At 42.8% G+C, this 21,328-nt stretch overlaps 1 protein-coding gene across 2 annotated transcripts; it reads left to right on the top strand.

Moving 5' to 3' along the window:
- Positions 1-1,948: 1,948 nt before the first annotated feature.
- gtpbp2a (GTP binding protein 2a) lies at positions 1,949-20,295 on the top strand. Of its 2 annotated transcripts, XR_013965305.1 has the most exons (13): positions 1,949-2,508; positions 4,429-4,455; positions 4,848-5,032; positions 5,150-5,258; positions 5,691-5,888; positions 8,744-8,918; positions 14,753-14,972; positions 16,050-16,185; positions 16,454-16,512; positions 16,927-17,098; positions 18,109-18,273; positions 18,497-20,124; positions 20,162-20,295. XR_013965305.1 is itself a non-coding variant. In XM_080782412.1 (12 exons), exons 1-12 carry the CDS (start codon positions 2,182-2,184, stop codon positions 18,647-18,649), a joined length of 1,926 nt encoding a protein of 641 aa, XP_080638538.1. In that variant the 5' UTR covers positions 1,949-2,181; the 3' UTR covers positions 18,650-20,295. The 2 variants fall into 2 exon arrangements, 1 of the variants encoding a protein (XP_080638538.1); XM_080782412.1 differs by having other exon boundaries at positions 18,497-20,295.
- Positions 20,296-21,328: the final 1,033 nt, after the last annotated feature.

Raw genomic sequence — 21,328 nt, 5'->3', positions numbered from 1 at the left:
GATGTAGTTTGTGTCTTTTGATTGTGACTTTGCACTTTTGCACTTACTATGCAAACCATGCTGTTTTCGTGCTCGGATCCAGGCACCCAGCCATCCACCCAGCCACACACATAGCTCCGTAAGGGAGTGGTTGCACTAGTACTTAAAAATATTACTCAACTACAGGTCAGGGCTCCATTTTAGGGGCGACACGGGCGAGGCCACTTGGCCTTTCGTGCTGTGACTGCTGTCCATGCATATTTTTGAGGCGCGCTAGCCACTCCAATACTTTCCAATTAAGTCTATGGACTTCAATGTTTGTTTGCGGAAATTGCGAAATTGCGGAAATTGCGGAAATTGGAAAATTCGGAAATTGCCGAAATTGGAAATTGCCGAAATTGCGGAAATTCCGGAAATTGAAAATTGCGAAATTGCGGAAATTGCAAATTGCGGAAATTCGAAATTGCGGAAATTCGAAATTGCAAATTGACAAAAATGAAAAAATAAAAAAAACGATGGGTTATAGCCCATGTTTTTTTTAATTTTGAAAAAAAAAGTTATCCTCGTTTCTCATCATTTTGGACCATGGGCTATAGCCCATATCGTACGGCATACTATAGCACGCCGTTTTTCATCATTTTTGATGATTTGACAAAAATGAAAAAATGTCGTACTTCTGGTTTACCGGAACGGGGTTCAACTCCCTGCAGTGCCCTGCTCAATGTGTTGTATTTACCGGAAAAATTGAGTGTTGCGGAGGATGAGAAACATTAGTTACGGAGTGTTGCGGAGGATGAGAAACATTAGCAAATTGCGGAGTGTTGCGGAAAAATTGCGGAGTGTTAAAAAAAAAATGACAAGAATGAGACAATATATTGACAAGAAAGAGACACTGTGTCTACTGTCTACAATATTGACAAGAAAGAGACAGATGAGAACAGTACAGTCAGTCAGCCAGCTAATGATTAAATTAAGGCCACTGTGGCCTCAGCCATGGCTTTTTTAGGGGCACAAGACAAGACCAACCTTTTTCATTTGATATTCAAACAATAGGCTACGCGAACACGAACGTACACGCATATTCACAAGCTTTAGGTTATTATTGAAAATGGCTGTGTCATGCTAAAAACGAACACATGGTGGTGGTGTTGTTCAAGTAATAGTATGGTCGATCATCATGTTATCGTTTTGTTTCAGTAACAGTTTATTAAAGTTCCTGTTGTTTAGCACAGCCCAACCGTTTTGGGTTTTTGGACTCAAAGTCAATGCGTTCTGGGTTTAGATTATTGGATTTATTGGAACCAAATGGACCCTTACAATTTGGTTCCATTTTGCACACCCCTCATTTTGTTACCCCTCGGAGTTATGGGGGTCCTCCTAGCTCTGGTCCATAGCTAAGGCATTAGAGCAAGAGCTATGGTATGGTATTAATGTTTTAGATTCGTGTACTTGAGGACACCAATGGAAACATAAAGCCGAGCGAAAGGTTTTCTTAGTTTCATGACCCTTTTAGCAAACGGTTAATAAAGTATTCAATCAATCAATCAATCAATCAATCAATCAATCAATCAATCAATCAATCAATCAATCAATCAATCAATCAATCGATAAACGCCGCTCTCCCGTGCGGCCCTCTGCCTCAAAACCACACACCATAGAAGGATAGAGCCACACACCCTTCTGGCCAGTGTTGCCAGATTTTGCGACAGAAATAAGCGACCAGCTCTATGAAAACAAGCCCAAAATAAGCCAATCCATCCACACAAACGAGCCATTTAAATCCAATATCATATTTACTCTAAGGCTATTATCCTAGATTTTTTTATGAAAATGTTTGAGAACCACTGGTTTAAAACAATTAACATCAGGAAACAATAATAAGAGGACATGGCAACATTGTTTCTGACGTAAGTGACTGTAAACACTAGTAAACAGTGGGTAGGAGGACGGTCCCAACGACAGGGGAGGAGGGAGGGGGGGTTGGTTCACTGCTTTGTTGTCTTTCTGGAACTTTTACATTTACAACCTAAACACAGTACTCACGGGACGCGGACGGGATCCAAACAAGGCTCGATCATCATGTCTTGGGCGGCTTTATTATAACCCGATAACGCTAACGTTGATTAATAATATCAAACACATTTGGGAACACGTATAAACGGCAGCGGTTAGCGGCTAAAAGGCTAAAGCCGCCAATAATAAATGGATGAGCCGCGGGTGTCCGAACTCTTCGGTTCGGCGAGTGGACCGCCGTCTCGGGGACGGGGAACTGCTGCTGAACAGGACCAGACCCCTGGTGGTGACGGGTCCCTGCAGCAGGGGGTCCATGCTGGGGGGTCCGCCGCCGGGCTGCCCTCCTCCCCCTGTTCGGCGGCGGCGGTCCCGAAAGCAGAAAAGAAAGCAAAGAACAAGAAGTCAAAGTATCGGTCGTCCAGGAACTTGAAAGTGAGCAACAACCCCCCGTATAATCTACCTCCTGCAGAGGAAAGTATAAACGACAACAACCAGCCATTTAATCTACCTCCAGAGGTAAGTCACATCCTGCCATCCTGCACGATGTTGCTTGCCGACAAGAACTACCGTATCTACTGAAGTTATAGCTGTAAAATCATAGTTGTTTTGCTAGCATGCTAGAATATAGGATAGAGATCCACAAAAAGCTCAATACGTTGAATGCACCTGGAGCTTTAAAAGATGAAATATTGAAAAAGCTTAAATGTTTTTTGTTGTTTTGTTTTATTTGTTTATTATTGTTGCTTTCGTTTGTAGCCTTGGATCAACAGAACACCGTGATAGTGATTATAGATGTAATTTTTTTGTATCGAGTCTGACTTTTACTTTCGTATCTGTCAGAATCGATACAAATATCTGATAGTCTTTCTTTTGTTAGTTTTTTACACCCACACACACATTGCAAGCGTAGATGTTAGTTTTACCCAGTGCATCATTGTTGATTTGCATGTAATCCGTGTTTGAATATTTAAAAGGAACTAAAGGTAAATCCAGACAGTGTGCAGAGCACTGCAGACAGTGCATGCTGCAGCAGCAGACCAATGACACGTAATCAAAAGGAGGAGGGTGAACGGATGGGTTGGGGGTGGATGTTTTATTATTTTTCTTTCTAACTTGTTGCTATAATGTATATATATATGTGCTATCATATAATAATATGATGTCGACGCAAACTTTGCACAGTAGCAATTATTTGTTTATAGGCAGTCATTTGCGTGTGTCTGACGCAAATGACAGCGAGCAGCTGTGTTTTGTAAATAGCAGAGCCCTGGCTGGCGTGGAGGCTGCTGCGCTGTGAGCTTGTAGAGCTGCTATTTTTCAGCAGTAGCGTTCGTGCGCCAGAACGGGGACGTGTCATCACGGGTCATTTTACAATGATGACCCTGGAGTCACCTCTGTGTCTGAGAGTCTGACCTGCTGCTGCTTTACTGCTGCAAACTGATAATATACAGTTTGCCATGTTTTAAGTTCTACAGCTGAGCTCAGAGCCTCAAACGTGTAACTTCCTCCTGAAACGACTTGAACTTTGAGCAATGAGTAATGACCACAGAGGTATTGACGAGTAGCAGTACAATCAAAACAAAACGCTTGGACATGCCCCAACATGCTTGTCGTTTTTGGTGTGTGTGTGTGTGTGTGTGTGTGTGTGTGTGTGTGTGTGTGTGTGTGTGTGTGAGAGAGAGAGAGACTGTGACATGTGTCCGCACGTATGGTATAGATATTATTAGACATTTGTCTTTTAGATGTTAATGCTTTTATGCTGCTAAATGGAGCAGACTATCATCTAATTTAACAACTTAACAAGTAGTTTGTTGGCTTATCATGGGACATTTCCTTACATGTTCAGATGAATGACATTCGTCTGGATGGAAACATGAAGTGTTCAGTGATCTTCCATCAACAATTCCTTCATAGATGATAGTACATGTTGGTTTAGTTCAGTGGGTTCTCAACCTGTGGGTCGTACATAGCACCTGAATTAAAAAAAGGCTTCATGTATCTGTATTTGAACAAGATTGTAGGTATAGTATTGTTTGTTCCAAGAGAAAGTGATATGACCCCATGCCATGAGTATTAACCACTTACTTATTTGTTCACCTGTGATAATCCATTCATTATAATGTTCTCTTCACATTTTGTGAATGAAGACTTATTTTGTAACTTTATCATTAATCATAAAGTTTTTTGTTCGTTGAGGTTTGGCCTTACCCTTATAGATGGAAATGTGTTGGGGGGGGGGGGCTGAGAAGGTTAAACCCACTGGTTTAGTAATGGTTAATCTCAGTTGTGTGTGATTTTCAAACCTGGCGCCCTTTTTGAGCAGCACCTAGGCTGCTAACCATCAATGGTCCATTGTCTTATTGTCCATTCAGTTTCACAACAGCTGTTACCCCCCCTCCCCTCCTTTTTTCTGTTTCTCCCATTCTCTCCGTTCAGGCTGAAGAGGGAAATATAGAGTACAAGGTAGGTCAAATAAGTCTTTGGTTGTTCTAATTTAAATAAATATCCGTTCGACAATCAGTTTGTGTGCACTTAAAGTATTAGAGGGTGTGTTAGAGTATACTCTGGGACATATATTTGACAGGAACAAAGAGCATTGGAGAAACGATATTAATAATTATGATATTATGTATAGTTGTGTATATGATATTCATATATCATAATTTTACACAATAAACTGAAAAAATATTATTATGTATTATATAATCATATTTTTCCAGTTTATTGTTAATTGTCATCATAATTTTGTACAAGTTATTAAATTATTATAATAAAATTCTTAACTTATTTTCTTGGTCTCACCTGGTCGCCAGTCACTGTCTAAGTTAAAGATGGGTATTTCTCTCCGTCTCTAGCTGAAGCTGGTGGGTCCCACGCAGTATCGCTTTGAGCACTTGGCCACGCAGATGAAATGGCGTCTACAGGAGGGCAAGGGCGAGGCCGTGTACCAGATAGGCGTGGAGGACAACGGCATGCTCGTGGGCCTATCAGAGGAAGACATGAGGTCATCGCTGAGCACCCTCCACAGGATGGCAGAGAAGTAAGTTCTACTAGAGATAAATTATATCCCATCTCTGATTATTTGCAGGTCGTAATGGATTGATGCAATTCATTATGACTAGATTGTAAATGCTGTGTTGATGATCCGTTCTCTCAGAGTGGGAGCAGATATCGCTGTCCTCAGGGAGAGAGAGGTGGACTATGATTCGGACCCGCCTCGTAAGATCGCAGAGGTGCTCATTCGCAAGGTGCCAGATGACCAGCAGGTGAGTTTAGTGTGCCATGTGGCCACGTGTTGCCCTAAATGTGTGGACAGTATCTTTTATTGCACAATGTCAGTCATTAATTTGTCTGGTTTTGTTGAAAATGAAAGTCAGGGCCAGTTCTAACCTTCCCTTCTAGGGTGGGCAGAACGATTATATGGTGGGGTGCCCCTGGACATTTTTTTCAAATCCCTGTAATCCCCCGAAATGCATAGAAAATGATTCTATCATATCAGTTGTAATGTAATCTCTAAAACACAATATGTATTATGTCTTTATTCTTCAGAATTAATTCTGTAAATTTGTAAATACATTTATTTCAGTACTTACATTGCCTTAATAACACAAATGGCATAATATATCATTTTGGACGTGCATGCTAATCTATACTGTATATGGCTTGAAAAAGCTAACAAAATGTGTGTATTTCCTCAGTTCCTGGACCTGCGGGTTGCCGTTCTAGGCAACGTGGACTCGGGAAAGTCCACGCTACTGGGTGTTCTGACGCAAGGCGAGCTGGACAACGGACGGGGGCGGGCGAGGCTCAACCTCTTCAGACATCTCCATGAAATCCAGACCGGACGCACGTCCAGCATAAGCTTTGAAATCCTCGGCTTCAACAGCAAGGGAGAGGTGAGCAATACACGACCAAGGCCAGAGACCACCCACCAGTGGTGAGCAATACACGACAGAGACCACCCACCAGTGGTGAGCAATACACGACCAAGGCCAGAGACCACCCACCAGTGGTGAGCAATACACGACAGAGACCACCCACCAGTGGTGAGCAATACACGACAGAGACCACCCACCAGTGGTGAGCAATACACGACAGAGACCACCCACCAGTGGTGAGCAATACACGACAGAGACCACCCACCAGTGGTGAGCAATACACGACAGAGACCACCCACCAGTGGTGAGCAATACACAACCAAGGCCAGAGATCAAACACCAGAGGTGAGAAATACTCGACCAAGGACGAGAAAGAACATCCGCACACTAGTTTCTAGAGCTCCAAGACTTACTTTATTTAGAGGAAACAAATTGCAGCGTTTCGACCTACTATGTCGAAACGTTGCAATTTGTTGCGTGTGTGGATGTTCTTTCTCTTCCTTGATGTTTGCCTTGATGCCTGACATCCAGCACCTGGCCTAAATATAGGCATTGAGATGTGCAGTTGTGCACATAATCTTCTCTATTAGCAATACACGACCAAGCCCAGAGACCACCCACCAGTGGTGAGCAATACACGACCAAGCCCAGAGACCACCACTGATGACAGCGACACAAAGTACATGTCTTTTTGTATCTGTATTCTGTACTGTATTTGATGTTTTAGATATGTCCAACTTTCACTTCACTAGTCTACATTTCAAAGACAAATATTGTACTTGATTCTACTACATTTCTAGGAAGGAAAAAAAATACATTATGATTTAGCCCCATTTCAATTTTTTTTAACTCCAGTACTTTAACTAAAGTACAAATTTGACTGAGCAACATTCAGCTGTCTTCTCCCCGTGCTGTGACCTTGTCGTGGTGGAGAGGCTTGGGTACTTCTATGACCCTGAGAGCTATGCTGGGGGGAGCCTAGTGCTCCTGGCAGGTTCAACCATACCAGACAGGTCTTGGGTGAGGAGTGAGACGAAAGGCAGCACACTGGCCCTCCAGGTTGGGGGTTGGGCGTGGCACTAACAATGCCACCCCATAAAAAAAAACATTGTTACAGAAACTACAATGAACAATCCTATTGACATCAGGCTCTTAGTAGACTCTGGCTACGCAAATCCTTTGGGTGGTAGTATGACCACTCCTGATGAAGAAGAACTGTGATGCAGGAGCTGGAACAGATGAACCTGTCCTGGGGAGAGGCGCAACATGCTGCCAGGGATCGGATGCAATGGAGAGCGCTCATTGAAGCCTTATGTCCCATAGGGGACGAAGAGGAGTAAGATAAGAACATTCACCTGTAATTGAGTAATATTTGGCCAGGAGTATAGATCTATTCTATACTTTCACCCAAGTACTGGGGCGGGGGGCTGAGTACTTAATAGTCCACCACTGGAGACCATAGAATGAGTGCTGTGGATGTTAGTCTATCCTAGAATATATGCTATCATCTCTCTGTCATAAATGGAGAACCGAGGCAGTCAGTCACAACAAATCATGTTACGTCATGCTTATCTCTGGGTTTTTATTGTTAGTGCACCAGATAGGGAAGACAACACATGTCATGTGATATATATTTAACATTGCATTTTACCACTTAAGCGCTATATACTTTCTTGGTGTACTTGACATTACTGCCAACCCTTTTACAAAGCATATTGGAAGATTATATTCATTTCAGTACAGCATGAAAAACAAACTACAGAGATGCAGGCGAACCACGCGATAAACAGGACTGGTCTGACAACTGAATCAAATTTTAAACCCTTATAATGCAATCATAGATTCCGGCTCAAAGTCAAATGTGCCCAAATAGGTGACGTAACATTTGGCTTAGAGTTAGAAACGAAGTAAAGTCAACTGGCTAGCATCAAATGTAAGAACATTACCACAAAGAGAAGTAGCGCTATATCTAATTGTAAAGGTCTTTTCACACGGGAAGGAACACATGGGCCTAGAAATTCATTTTCAATAACAGGCAAGTGGGCAGTCTGCGAGGTGCATGCACCTGAATGCCCTGCCACAGGCCCTGAATGCCCTGCCACAGGCCCTGAATGCCCTGCCATAGGCCCTGAATGCCCTGCCATAGGCCCTGAATGCCCTGCCACAGGCCCTGAATGCCCTGCCACAGGCCCTGAGAGTCTTAAGAACCACTTTCAAACACTACTGTTTAAACAAGCATTTGTGGAATGTCCTTGATTTTCCCCTCCATGTGTGTAATGTGTCTGCGGTTTTGTTTCTGAGATTGTACAGTTTGTGTTTCTATAGTTTGTGTTCTCTCTGTGAGCAGTGCTATATACACTAAACATAATGGACTTTTCTTGCCTACTTACATACGCCCGCCCTCGACAAGGGTTGAAATATATTGAGCTTTATTTCTATGGTACGTCAAAACACACCTGAAAAGTGCAGTACGACCTTGGTGATCCAAGCGAAGCAAGAACGCAGGCTTTGTCTCCTTCCCCTTGTGAAAACCCCTAAACTATTCGGTGCTATAAACCCAGGAAATGAAAAATATAAATTGTTCAGGAAATGAAAAGAACTGCAATACTGCCTCATCAAAGTTGGTATTGTGACTTTATATATTGTCAGATACTTGCATCATTGCATGAGAGGGGGAGAGGTGGTGGAGTTAGCGGCTTTAGCAGACAGTTTGAGTGCTTCTGGTTTAGTCAGAAGCGTTGTTTAGTCAGAACACTTGGTTCAATATTCTTTTGAACCAACACACAGGCGCAAAGGGTGATAGCATTGATTTATAGGGAAAATATGTTAAATGAGTTAGCAGATTTAGCTTATTTTTGTCTTTCTATTCCCAGGTTGTAAATTACAGTGAATCTCGGACAGCAGAGCAGATCTGTGAGAGTGCCTCAAAGATGATCACCTTCATTGATCTGGCTGGCCATCACAAGTACCTGAAGACCACCATCTTTGGCCTCACCAGCTACTGCCCAGACTTCGCCATGCTGGTCGTCAGTGCAAATACTGGCATTGGTGAGAAAATGTTTAAAACGCCTTTTCTTTAAACCTTAGGCTACCCAGTAAAACCGGGAAAGCATCTAAATGGTAAATGGTGCATTTATATAGCGCTTATATCCAAAGCGCTTTACATAGATTATGCATTACATTCACCCATTCACACAGATACATTCGTAGACACTGATGGCGGAGGTAACCATGCAAGGTACCAACCTGCACATCGGGAGCAATTAGGGGTTCAAAGTCTTGCTCAAGGACACTTCGACACTAACAGTACGTTTTAACAGCGGGAGACCATCGGCGAGCGTCGCTTGAATTTCATTGGCTATCGCCCAATCGCCCACTACGACGTCGCCCAAAAGATGAATCTGTGTCATTTTCCATTTTTTGCTTTGGTTGGATATTCAAAAATAGTAGATCTACAGTACAAGCTTGCGATCTACGAGCTTGAATATATCCTATTTTGGACTTCCTCTATCTGACTTCCTCTTCAAAGTAAGAGCCACTTGTAATGATCAGTCAACACTAATTTTATTAGTTGTACTTACAGGACGTTAATATGTCTTTTAAGTGCCTGGCTGTATGCAGTGTAATGTTGTGTCAGTTGACTGTCTCAGCTATTGGTACGCAAACGCTCCTTTGATCTGCTGCGCCGCAAACACTTTGACGGCGCATGGGCACTGGTGCACCAGGTATGTGCACTGCTGACTATAACAATGCCAGTGTAACTAACAAAACTGTAATGTAATGTACAGTACAGTAACTTTCACAATTAAAGTATAGTTGCACCGCTCAGTTCACACAGGGGTGATTTTATTTTTTAGGCCAGTTTCTAATACTCTATTGATGTCAGTGAGAGAGAATGTTATCTGACTAGTGTGAAAGGTTTTCAGTTTTTGCATGACAAATGGCTGTGTGCAATTTAAAGAAGTATAAATCATACTAATAAGTAGTGGTGTTGGTGGTGGTTCAGGCTGTTGATAATAGTGCAGGACTGTGCACTCTCCTATAGTGGTAGTAGTGGTGGTGGTTCAGGCTGTTGATAATAGTGCAGGACTGTGCACTCTCCTATAGTGGTAGTAGTGGTGGTGGTTCAGGCTGTTGATAATAGTGCAGGACTGTGCACTCTCCTATAGTGGTAGTAGTGGTGGTGGTTCAGGCTGTTGATAATAGTGCAGGACTGTGCACTCTCCTATAGTGGTAGTAGTGGTGGTGGTTCAGGCTGTTGATAATAGTGCAGGACTGTGCACTCTCCTATAGTGGTAGTAGTGGTGGTGGTTCAGGCTGTTGATAATAGTGCAGGACTGTGCACTCTCCTATAGTGGTAGTAGTGGTGGTGGTTCAGGCTGTTGATAATAGTGCAGGACTGTGCACTCTCCTATAGTGGTAGTGGTAGTGGTGGTTCAGGCTGTTGATAATAGTGCAGGACTGTGCACTCTCCTATAGTGGTAGTGGTAGTGGTGGTTCAGGCTGTTGATAATAGTGCAGGACTGTGCACTCTCCTATAGTGGTAGTGGTGGTTCAGGCTGTTGATAATAGTGCAGGACTGGGCACTCTCCGTGCCAGTGTGTTTGTTTATACTTTGCATGGGCTCCATGCTGTTGTGACCTATCCCCCTGTGACTCGGTGTCACTAATCTTGTTATGTAACGAGGCCATGCCGCCCTACCCTCGGCCGCCTGCCTTCCCCCTCCCCTCTGCCCGCTCCCTTCCCCCTCCCCTCTGCCCGCTCTTACCAGTCTCTCGTTCTCAGAATATCTCAAATACCTTCCATCCATTCATGTGGGTCAATCTGACCCTGAACCCACCACAAGAATGGGTCACTGGAGTCGGGTGATTTGGTGACTCTGACACTTGTAACCGTGTCAGTTATTTGACACTGAGCCCGGTCCGTGTTGCAGACTTTGCAGAAGCACTTGTTGAAGCCAAGAAACACTGTACTGTTCCATTTCATACAGCACATCTACAATGTCAGCTTGTAGATTGGCTATTTGTGAGCTTGTAGATTGTCTATTTTCAGCATGCAACCAAGTGTAAAATCAGCCATTTGCCACGCCATCAAGGCCCGCCAAAATACATTGTTGTCGACAAAATCAACTGTATGTACATTGAGTCGAATATAATCTGATATTTAGAAAACTAGACTAACTACAACTTTTCAGATGAATAAAATATGACTGAAATGAATCGATTTTTATTTTTTACTCAAAAGACTGACTAAACTAAATACAAATTTGCTGTCAAAATGAACATGGCATAATACTTGAAGGAGTATTAAGGTGCTCCATCCACATTGAAGGAGCATGTTGAGAAGTGTTAGCTGAAATCTGATCAGTGGCAACGGACTAGAGACAGTAGCTTGTAGGCTATTGGTTGGCATATTGGTTATTTATGTGACCGAGGTCTGATCGAATGTTGCTGCCTGGAAGTGGGGCAGGGCATTTTTCCCTTTTTTATATACAGAGATTAAAATAGGGTGCATTTTGCATCCCAAAATGCAGTTTATAGTTAAGGGGCGCAATAAAACAATGACTGTTTTTTTATTCTAGTTAATTTAGTTATAATAATCATTTCTTCTTCCGTTTTCTACATTATAACCATATAAAAGTAAATGGGAGTGAAATGCCGCAATTTGAAAAATGGCTAAATATGACTCCTAACGTGGTTGAAGTGGGACTCATAAAATGTCCCTGGCTGGGATTTGAAAACATTTGAAGAAGGTACTTATTTGAATGTTGTTTAACATCAAATCAAAAGGTTTGTCAAAGATCTGTGTGATCGCACCTCTCGCAGGAGATACATTAAAAAAAATGATCGTTATATCGAGGGAATTCATCACCATATTATATGGACTTGTGGAATATAAATAAACGAAAAACCCACGATAAAAACCATTATTTGTCTTCTCCAGGCACATTCATAATGTGTCAGCTGGCTTATGAATGGAAAGAACTCAAGAAACATATTTTCATAACATTTAATTCAATTAGTGGCCATTAATAGTTTTAAGTTGATATAATTTTACTGTCTGGTGGTTTCGAACCCACACCTCCAGGAGAGACTGCAACTAGAACGCTGTGCCTTAGACCGCTCTGCCACCCTAACATATCTGTGAGTGCTCAATAAACACCTCCCTAAGACTGGGAGGGAGGGGGTGGGGCCTTGTGAGCCACCGCAAGCAGGCCCAGATAAGAACTGTTTGCATTAAGTAGCTAATGGTGCCCTTCTGTGAAATGGTAATCTTTGTTTAAGAAGCATTAGTGATAAGTGAAACGGCACCGGCAAAAGCTACGTGTGTGTGTGGGAACAGACTATGGCCTCTCTACTTTGCATTGTAACTCACTGTACTTGGTTGCCGTCACTGTGCAATGCTTAATCAATTCCTGTACTCCATAAAGACAATAGATCATTGTCAGAAGTGGGATTCGAACCCACGCCTCCAGGGGAGACTGCGACCTGAACGCAGCGCCTTAGACCGCTCGGCCATCCTGACTTACAGCAGTGCCTCCCTGCTCTCAGTCATATCGCTGTGTCGAGTGATAGTGTTGCTAGGAACAGCTGTTAGAAAGAATGTTGAAGCCTGCTCGTATTTCACCCACTGTGCATGCTGTGTTCCACGCTACCCAACCACACTCTGCAGTGTTTAATCTAGTAAACATTGAAGTTAGACTCGGGTTTTGTTTGTGTTTAATAAACATAAATAAAGCTGTTGGCAAATGATGAGGAAATTGCAGTTCAACACGATGGGAAAAAAAACAATCACAATCATTTCAGGCTGTTCAGCAAATAACATAAAAAACGCACACGGCTAGAAGATGAGCTTTTGCCTGCATAGTGAAATGATTAAGTGTATCACAGATATCTGTCATAAATAACCAGGGAAAGAATCCCTCAACATACTGCCAATTTAAATCGGGAGAATGATCCCTATAGTCAAGTGAAAACAAATAGATGTTGAGAAATATAGCATTTGAGAGGAAATTACCTTCAAACGTCCTTAAAGTATAAATATAATGAATTATTGATTGAGTACAATATAGTAATAGCCCACGATACAGGCTTTATCTTTATCGTAGTTCAGACATCATTGTAATTACCGCTCCCCACGGGGAGAGACATAAAAAAAAACTCACGGATTGTAGCTTTACGTTTTCAGCTTTTCACAGAATACCATTTTAGTGCTGAATCATGCATTGTTGTAATAAAGACTGTAACCATAATGTACAGTTAAAAAAAACACAATGCATTTGCTAATAGGAATCAACCTTTTCTAAATCAGTAATGTTAGACTAAAGCCCAAACCTCACCGGTAGGGACTCCTTCGGACAAAACCATTTTAAGGTAAACCACAAAAAAAAAAAACTAAAGCCAATGTTTGTTGACTTACCTACGTGTGTGTACTGTATAACAGTGGTTCCCAAACCTTTTCATTTCAAGGACCCCCAAATTGACACTAATTAGCCCCGCGGACCCCCATTTGAAAATACATGCCAGGGACCCCTCACCCCCATAACAGAAGATTTGTACGGCTCTAGCAGTGATTCTCAACCCGTTTCATTTCAAGGACCCCCAGTTAGACATGCATTAGTCTATACAGACCCCCATTTAATGGCATTTCTATCTCTGGGACCCCCAATTTATATTGTAAAATTTAAGTTAATTTAACTCGGAGTGCACAAATGGAACCAAACAAATGGACCCAAACGGACCCATTTGGTTCCATTTGTACAATATCTGATGCCGTTGCCGGAGAATGCACTCGCTCCTTCTTTTAATTTATTTTAAAACGATAATAACCAATGTTTTAAGAGCGCTAGTTTTCCTCCGGCTTGTAGGCCCGGGTCCATAATATCTGACAGTGTGGAGAGAGGGAACTAACTGGGTCAGAACATCCAAGCTGAATAACAACATGCACTCACACAGGACATGTTTCCTGCAACCTGAGTGCTGCAGCTTAAATTATGAAACGGAGGAAAGGGGCTAGTGTGTACATTGACCTACTACTAGTCTGAGGTTGATGCCGTTTGTACCGAGCCAAAAGTACAAAGTGTGCCTAGGCGGTGCCTAACCAACCATTAAACGGCACCAGGATGAACTTTGAAGTGAGTGACCACTGACCATGAAATAAAACCTGAGGTCTAGTTTTAGATTTGTGTCTAGACGCAGACATTGCCTATATATGTATCTATATCTCTGTTTCCCTTGCATGCCAGCTTTGTTTACAGGCAACATGACCCAATGGCCCATCAGGCAAACCCACACCTTGGGAAATACAGTGCTGCCCTTGAAACTCAGTGCCGTGTAATGAACTGCACGTTCCCTGTGTGAGAAGTTGCAGTGTTTAGGGAACTGGCACTGTTGTCATTCTTCACCAACTGAAGTCCTTCCTCTATTTCTGTAGTCTTTGACGTCTTGTGACTTAAAAATCATACGTTACGCCTAGGTTCTACTCAGACTTTTATCAGTTTGTGTTATGCCAGAGCCTCAAGTTTCCACCTTCAGATTTATCACTACCACGACCAACATGCATTAGTTGTGTGTAAAGCTAATGTGTTGGCATACTGTAGCAGACAAACTGTACTGCATTTATATTATTTTATTCATGGCATATGCTATGATATTGTATCAATCTTTAGTATTTGTATTAAAATAAATTCCATAAATTAGAAAACAAAATGTTTAAGTAGTAGTGAAAATAACTGATCTACAAGCTTTGTATATCTTTTCACTTATTTGGGTTAGGGGGAGACATCAAATTCGTCTTTTGGGTCACGGGCTAAAAAAGTTTGCATTAGTTTAACTCGCCAATTTGGCCTGACTTCTTCTCCGTCCACCTCTCTCCCATTTCAGCGGGGACGACGCGGGAGCACCTGGGCCTGGCCATGGCCCTGAAGGTGCCCATCTTCATCGCGGTCACCAAGGTGGACCTGTGTGCGCGGGTCACGGTGGAGCGCACGGTGCGGCAGCTGGAGCGCCTGCTGAAGCAGCCGGGCTGCAACAAGGCGCCGATGGTCGTCAGCAACACGGACGACGCTGTCACGGCGGCGCAGCAGTTCGCCCAGTCGCCCAAGTACGGCATCCGCACACTGTGTACTACATCACACATCCACTGTGTACTACATCACACATCCACCGTGTACTACATCACACATCCACTGTGTACTACATCACACATCCACTGTGTACTACATCACACATCCACTGTGTACTACATCACACATCCACTGTGTACTACATCACACATCCACTGTGTACTACATCACACATCCACTGTGTACTACATCACACATCCACTGTGTACTACATCACACATCCACTGTGTACTACATCACACATCCGCTGTGTACTACATCACACATCCGCTGTGTACTACATCACACATCCGCTGTGTACTACATCACACATCCGCTGTGTACTACATCACACATCCACTGTGTACTACATCACACATCCACTGTGTACTACATCACACATCCACTGTGTACTACATCACACATCCACTGTGTACTACATCACACATCCACTGTGTACTACATCACACATCCACTGTGTACTACATCACACATCCACTGTGTACTATATCACACATAAGTAAGTACAATTTTGAGGTATTTGTAGTTGTAGTTAGTTCCAATTTCCAAAACCTTTACTTCTACTCCACTACATCTCAGATCCAAATATTGTACTTTTTACTCGACTACAATTATTTGAAGACTTTAGTTACTTTGTAGATATTTTGTATTATTACAAAACATACATTAAGCACTTCAGCACCACCATATACAGTACATTTCCCGGATGTCGACCCAATGTTGAGTAAAATACATGGATTTATGTTCTCTGTCGCCACAACTGATAGCTGATCTGCAAGCTCTATAAGTATATATGTATAGTTATATGTATAGTTTCATTATATAGATATTCCACTGTTACTTTCTTAGCTTACGCATGTTTCATGATAAATGCTTTTATGTGATGTATTCCCATGCTTTTGTTCTTGCTTAATGTAAGTCGATCTGGATTAAGAGTGTCTGCTAAATGCCTAAATTGTAAATTGTCTCTCAATGCGTAGATTTCCGGTTATTATTTTGAGATTATGGCATTTACATGGGCGTCCCGCTCACGTGACTGTGTTCCATTTCCACAGCATCACGCCTATCTTCACCTTGTCCAGTGTGTCGGGGGAGAGCCTGGACCTGCTCAAGGTCTTCTTCAACATCATCCCTCCTCTCAGCAACTGCAAGGAGCAGGAGGAACTCATGCAACAGCTCACAGAGTTTCAGGTAGATCAGAAAGTCCTACTCTGTGTTTTTGGAGTGCTCGTATTTCTCCTCCTGTATGGTTCCACTTTTCGCCGTGACCACCATTCCATTTTCAAGACGCTCTATAACTACTGAACAGATGGATGCATTTACAAGTGGATTTTTTTCCCGCGATCGCGCAGGGAACGGCTCTCTCATTACTTGCGGTCCGGGGTGCGATCGTAGTGAAGGATAATATTCTGTGACTACTTAAAAGTTACAGTAAGCACATTTGTCAAATCTTTTCCAGGTGGATGAGATCTACACGGTGCCTGATGTCGGGACTGTAGTGGGAGGTACTCTGTACAGGTGAGCACAATAAAGTTGTCTTGTCCATACGTTGTGCTACTACAGTATACATATTGCAGTATTGATGCTTTTACTTAACTTTAGTACTTTTTTTCCACCACTGTGCTAACCTTTGTATCGCTTCTCTCTGCGGTGGCGTATAGCGGTATCTGCCGTGAGGGGGAGCAGCTGGTGGTAGGGCCCACGGACAGTGTGCTAACCTTTCTATTGTCTCTCTCTGCGGTGGCGTATAGCGGTATCTGCCCTGAGGGGGGGCAGCTGGTGGTAGGGACCAGGGACAGTGTGCTAACCTTTCTATTGTCTCTCTCTGCGGTGTTGTATAGCGGTATCTGCCCTGAGGGGGGGGCAGCTAGTGGTAGGGACCAGGGACAGTGTGCTAACCTTTCTATTGTCTCTCTCTGCGGTGGCGTATAGCGGTATCTGCCGTGAGGGGGAGCAGCTGGTGGTAGGGCCCACGGACCAGGGACAGTTCCACCAGCTGACCGTGGGCAGCATCCAGAGGAACCGCTCGGCGTGCAGGGTTCTCCGTGCAGGACAGGCTGCTACGTTGGCGCTGGGCGACTTCGACCGCTCGCTGCTTCGCAAGGTCAGACAACCTGATAAACCAGGGGTCATCGATATGTCCGTTGTACACAGACAAATGTGTCTGTGAGAAATTTTAGATTTTCTTTTTTTTATGCACCATTATAATGTTCTTATTTTTGATCATTAGACCCACACCCACTTACTGAAGGTCAATTCTTCCAAGTTTCCGTCAGAATATGTAGGACACTTAACTACGACACTATGGCACATTAGGATTTCTCAAATGTTTTATTTGCAAGCACCCCCTTAACTCTCAGACTTTTATGATTATGGTGATGGTTATGGTGATAGCTCTTTATTATTAAGTGTTCCTGGTAAAAAAAAAAAAAGTATTGTCCTCTCATTTTTTATGTCTGTGGAAAAACTTTAACTTTGACAAAAATGTCCACCACAAGCCAGCATGGCGATGACAACTTTTCTGATTTATTTTATCATCTAATGTGGTGGGTTCCGTGAGGAGGAACCCTGCATGTTCACTATTTATTTATTCAGCACAATGTTTATTTACAACATCCTTCCATCCATGTCGATGTCCTAGGATATAATCCTGTCTCTGTCTCACGTTTTGTTGTGACCCTGACAGATATAATTTGTGTCATCATGTTTCATCAATCTTAACCCATTTAGGGTTAAGATCTAAAAAACGCCGTCTAAATCCTGACCCAAGTTTTCTGAAAAATGTCAAATATTTATTAGAAAATTACAAAAAAGGTTTGCTGCTATATACTGTACTGAACCCCAAAAGGGGTTCCAGTCCAGAAGGGTCAAAACACCAATAAGGGGTTCCAGTCCAGAATATAGCAGTTCAAGCAGACGGTATGAAGAAATCTACTGGTCTGTCTGTCTGTCTGTCTGAGTATTTACTCAAAAACATACACACAATGTACAGTTTGCATCTTGCATGTGCATATCACCGCACACACAGATGTAGAACTTCCCCAACCAGATCTATGATGCCGGCTGTTTTAACAGTTTTACACAGCAGCCATCCCATGTGTTCCACTCTCCCAGGGCATGGTGATGGTGAGTCCAGAGATGGAACCCACCATCTGTTGGCTGTTTGAGGCTGAGATCGTGCTGCTGTTTCACGCCAAGACGTTCCACAAGGGCTTCCAGGTCACTGTGCACGTGGGCAACGTGAGGCAGACTGCTACCGTGGTGGCAGTGCACGGCAAGGTCGGTCCTTCCTTCCACTCCGTCCTAACACTGTCCTGTATTCTGCTTTCTGAATGGTCCGGCACGTTTAGACTACTGACAACATCCCACTTGACATGACTGCGGACTGTTTCCAAAGTGTGTTTGGTCTTCAAAGAAGCCAATGTTTTCTACTCACGTACGTGTGTGTGTGTGTGTGTGTGTGTGTGTGTGTGTGTGTGTGTGTGTGTCATTTGACCTTCAGGACGAGCTGAGAACAGGAGAGAAGGCGGTGGTTCTCTTCAGGTTCATCAAGCACCCAGAGTACCTGAAGGTGGGGGCCAAGCTGCTGTTCCGAGAGGGCGTGACCAAGGGCATCGGCCACGTCACCAAACTGCACGACGAGGACGAGGTCTAAAAAAACAAAAAACAAACTGCACCCCGGAAGAACTGAGAGAACCATACCGTCCCTCCTGAAACCAGGTTATTTTAGAGAGTTTTTCTTTTCCAACAGCCTCCACGCTGCCTCCTCCCTTTAAAGCCACTCACTCCGCCGTGAATTGACGTCTCTCTGTTGTTGTTGTTGTTGCTGTTGTTCCAAAGCCTTTTTTTCTGTCACCAAACATTTATCTCGTGCCTTGTTGTCAAAGGCATGTTTTCTAATGATGTCAAGCTTTTTCGGAAGGGTTTGTTGTAGGCGTAGTGTCGCCTCTCATCATGAAGACACCTGTCTAAAGCGTGATTTATCCTTACAGTGGCTGCGCGTCTGTGTCGCTCACAAAATAGTTTTGTAGTTCTGCTATGTTCGAGTTTTCTCTTTTAATATTGTTACCTTTTTTGTACCGTTTTTACTGTGCGACTAAATAAAAATTAAAATACAAATACAACTTAAAACGAATGAATTGGGCTCGACTTGTTCGCCTAGCAGCAGCAGCCTCCAGAGTCACATCGACCAGTTAACAATACTGGGTTACGAAGCCTATACAAATTTGACAAACAGTCGTAGCTAAGCATGTAAACAAGCGGTCACCAATAAGCACTAAACTGTGCTGTTTACTAGGCATGTAACGATTTAATCACCATACTATGTTCACGATACCATTTTTTACTAAGGATTTTTAACCAAATTATTTTCCAGACAAATTACAGAAAAACCTTCATTATTTCTCTTGTCATTTTAACAACTGTATTTTCTCTTGCTCTTTTCAATATAGGAAATTAAATAATGCATTTTATTCATGAGGTACATGAATAATCTGTAAGGTACACAGTAATAATTATGATAAATCGTTACATGCCTACTGTTTACACATACTTGCACTCCCTCAACACAGCCTTCGGGGGTTGAAAAAAGGTGTATACATATATATATATATATATACAGATTCATGTCAACGACATAGCAGTGTTGTATCACCTGTACAAGGCACTCGCATTCTGTTCCTATATCCTTGGAAGACAAATGTTTACAAACTTATGAATCTTCCATTGCAGCTACGAGTATCATCACCACACAGCATGGTGTCTGCTGTGTTACCACCAGTATAAATAGTGCCTGACTGAAAAGGACAATCTTTTATATCATTGTGTTTGAGTTAACCTCAACACGAGCTTTTCAAAAGCAAAGCGACCCACGTCATCTGGGCTAAAGCTGAAGTATTGATTGATTGATTACTTTATTAGGCAGAAATGTAAACGGCACGAGGTACAGTCACACATTTGAGCTAAAAGGAAAACACCAAAACATCCTTGTTTCCATTGTGGTCTTAAAAGTACTGTTCCGTATAGACGGTTAGAACTTGTCCGTGTTGGCTGACTGAGTGTCATGCTGGTTTTCACCTCGTAGTAACTACTTAGACCCTCCAGAAAAATGTCATTATGCGATCACATCATGTACTGCATAATCGGCCAAATGGTGCGAATTATGCAGGGGTATATTTTGTTAAAGGGTGCATAATCACATAAATATCCTGCATGCTTCACTGCATAAAATTACATATTTTGCACCTTTCCCGCATACCGATATTTCGCATTTTTTCACATTTTCCGCATATTTCGCAACTTCGCAATTTCACCGCATAAAATCACATAAAAGAAAACCCTGCATATTTCATCGCAAACTCGATCAAGAAGTTTTGCCCGCGTTTTTCTGGAGCGTCTAACTAGTATTTCTTGCTAAGGCACGGTTTGCTTTATCATCATTTTTTAGATGTCTGTGACTCACGAGTAGCCTCATGCCTCAGGGCAGCCACTGCATGGCGTTGTCACTGCGTACCTACCAAGTGCTTTAGTTACTCAGGTCAGTGTAGTTCTTCTAGTAGACAGCATTCCACTCTTGCAGAACTTGCTTTACTCCAGTGGAGGACGGGTTTTATTGTTGGCTTGGAGCTCTAACAAACAAAGACAGGCTCTAGTAACGGCGTGGCTTCCATGTGGATCTGGGACATGATCTGTCATCTCTGTGACATGACTCCATGTTTGGGAAAGGTTTAAGCCTGATCTGGGACATGATCTGTCATCTCTGTGACATGACTCCATGTTTGGGAAAGGTTTAAGCCTGATCTGGCTTCATTCATTATTATTATTAATTATTCTTAAATGAAAGTTAAATATCAAAAAGATATGTGGGAAGTAGTCTCACGTTGTCAGACTGTTGCGTCTCGCAAGTTTCAAATGCAGTCCGGAGAAGGGAAGCTCTGATCGTGAGCAAGCGATAAAGCGGAAGTGAAGCCTCCTCCCCACTTCCGTTTCGTCTTTAGTCGCGCAAATCTATCCTAATATAAATCAAAATGATCTAAGCATACTGTATATAGCTTGCTGCATAGCAGAAATGCAAATAAAGGCAGCTTCCTAGCTCAGACTTTAGGAGGTGACGTTCCAGACTATAGCATTTGGAGATTGTGGAATAGTTGTCTGGCTACGCAAGACTATGTGGGAAGAAATACTATGTTCTTTGGCTCACTGGCAGCGTGCACAATAAATGTTGATGCTGACCGGTCCAGCATTTTGTGAGGTTATCCCCAGACAGACAACTTTATTGTCACATCACAGTTTTTACTTGTAAAACTGTGATGGGGACATGTGTTCTACGAAGCCA

The sequence above is a fragment of the Protomyctophum bolini genome (assembly GCF_963924005.1).
Source record: "Protomyctophum bolini genome assembly, chromosome: 14".
Taxonomy (NCBI): domain Eukaryota; kingdom Metazoa; phylum Chordata; class Actinopteri; order Myctophiformes; family Myctophidae; genus Protomyctophum; species Protomyctophum bolini.
The sequence above is the reverse complement of the archived record's forward strand: the minus strand, read 5'-3'. Positions and strand labels throughout refer to the sequence as shown.

Coding starts and splice junctions, on each gene's coding strand:
- gtpbp2a (XM_080782412.1), top strand. CDS start 2,182: ATGGATGAGCCGCGGGTGTCCGAACTCTTCGGTTCGGCGAGTGGACCG. Junction 8,919..14,752: donor CAGTGCAAATACTGGCATTG/GTGAGAAAATGT, acceptor CTCCCATTTCAG/CGGGGACGACGCGGGAGCAC. Junction 16,513..16,926: donor GTGGGAGGTACTCTGTACAG/GTGAGCACAATA, acceptor GGTGGCGTATAG/CGGTATCTGCCGTGAGGGGG.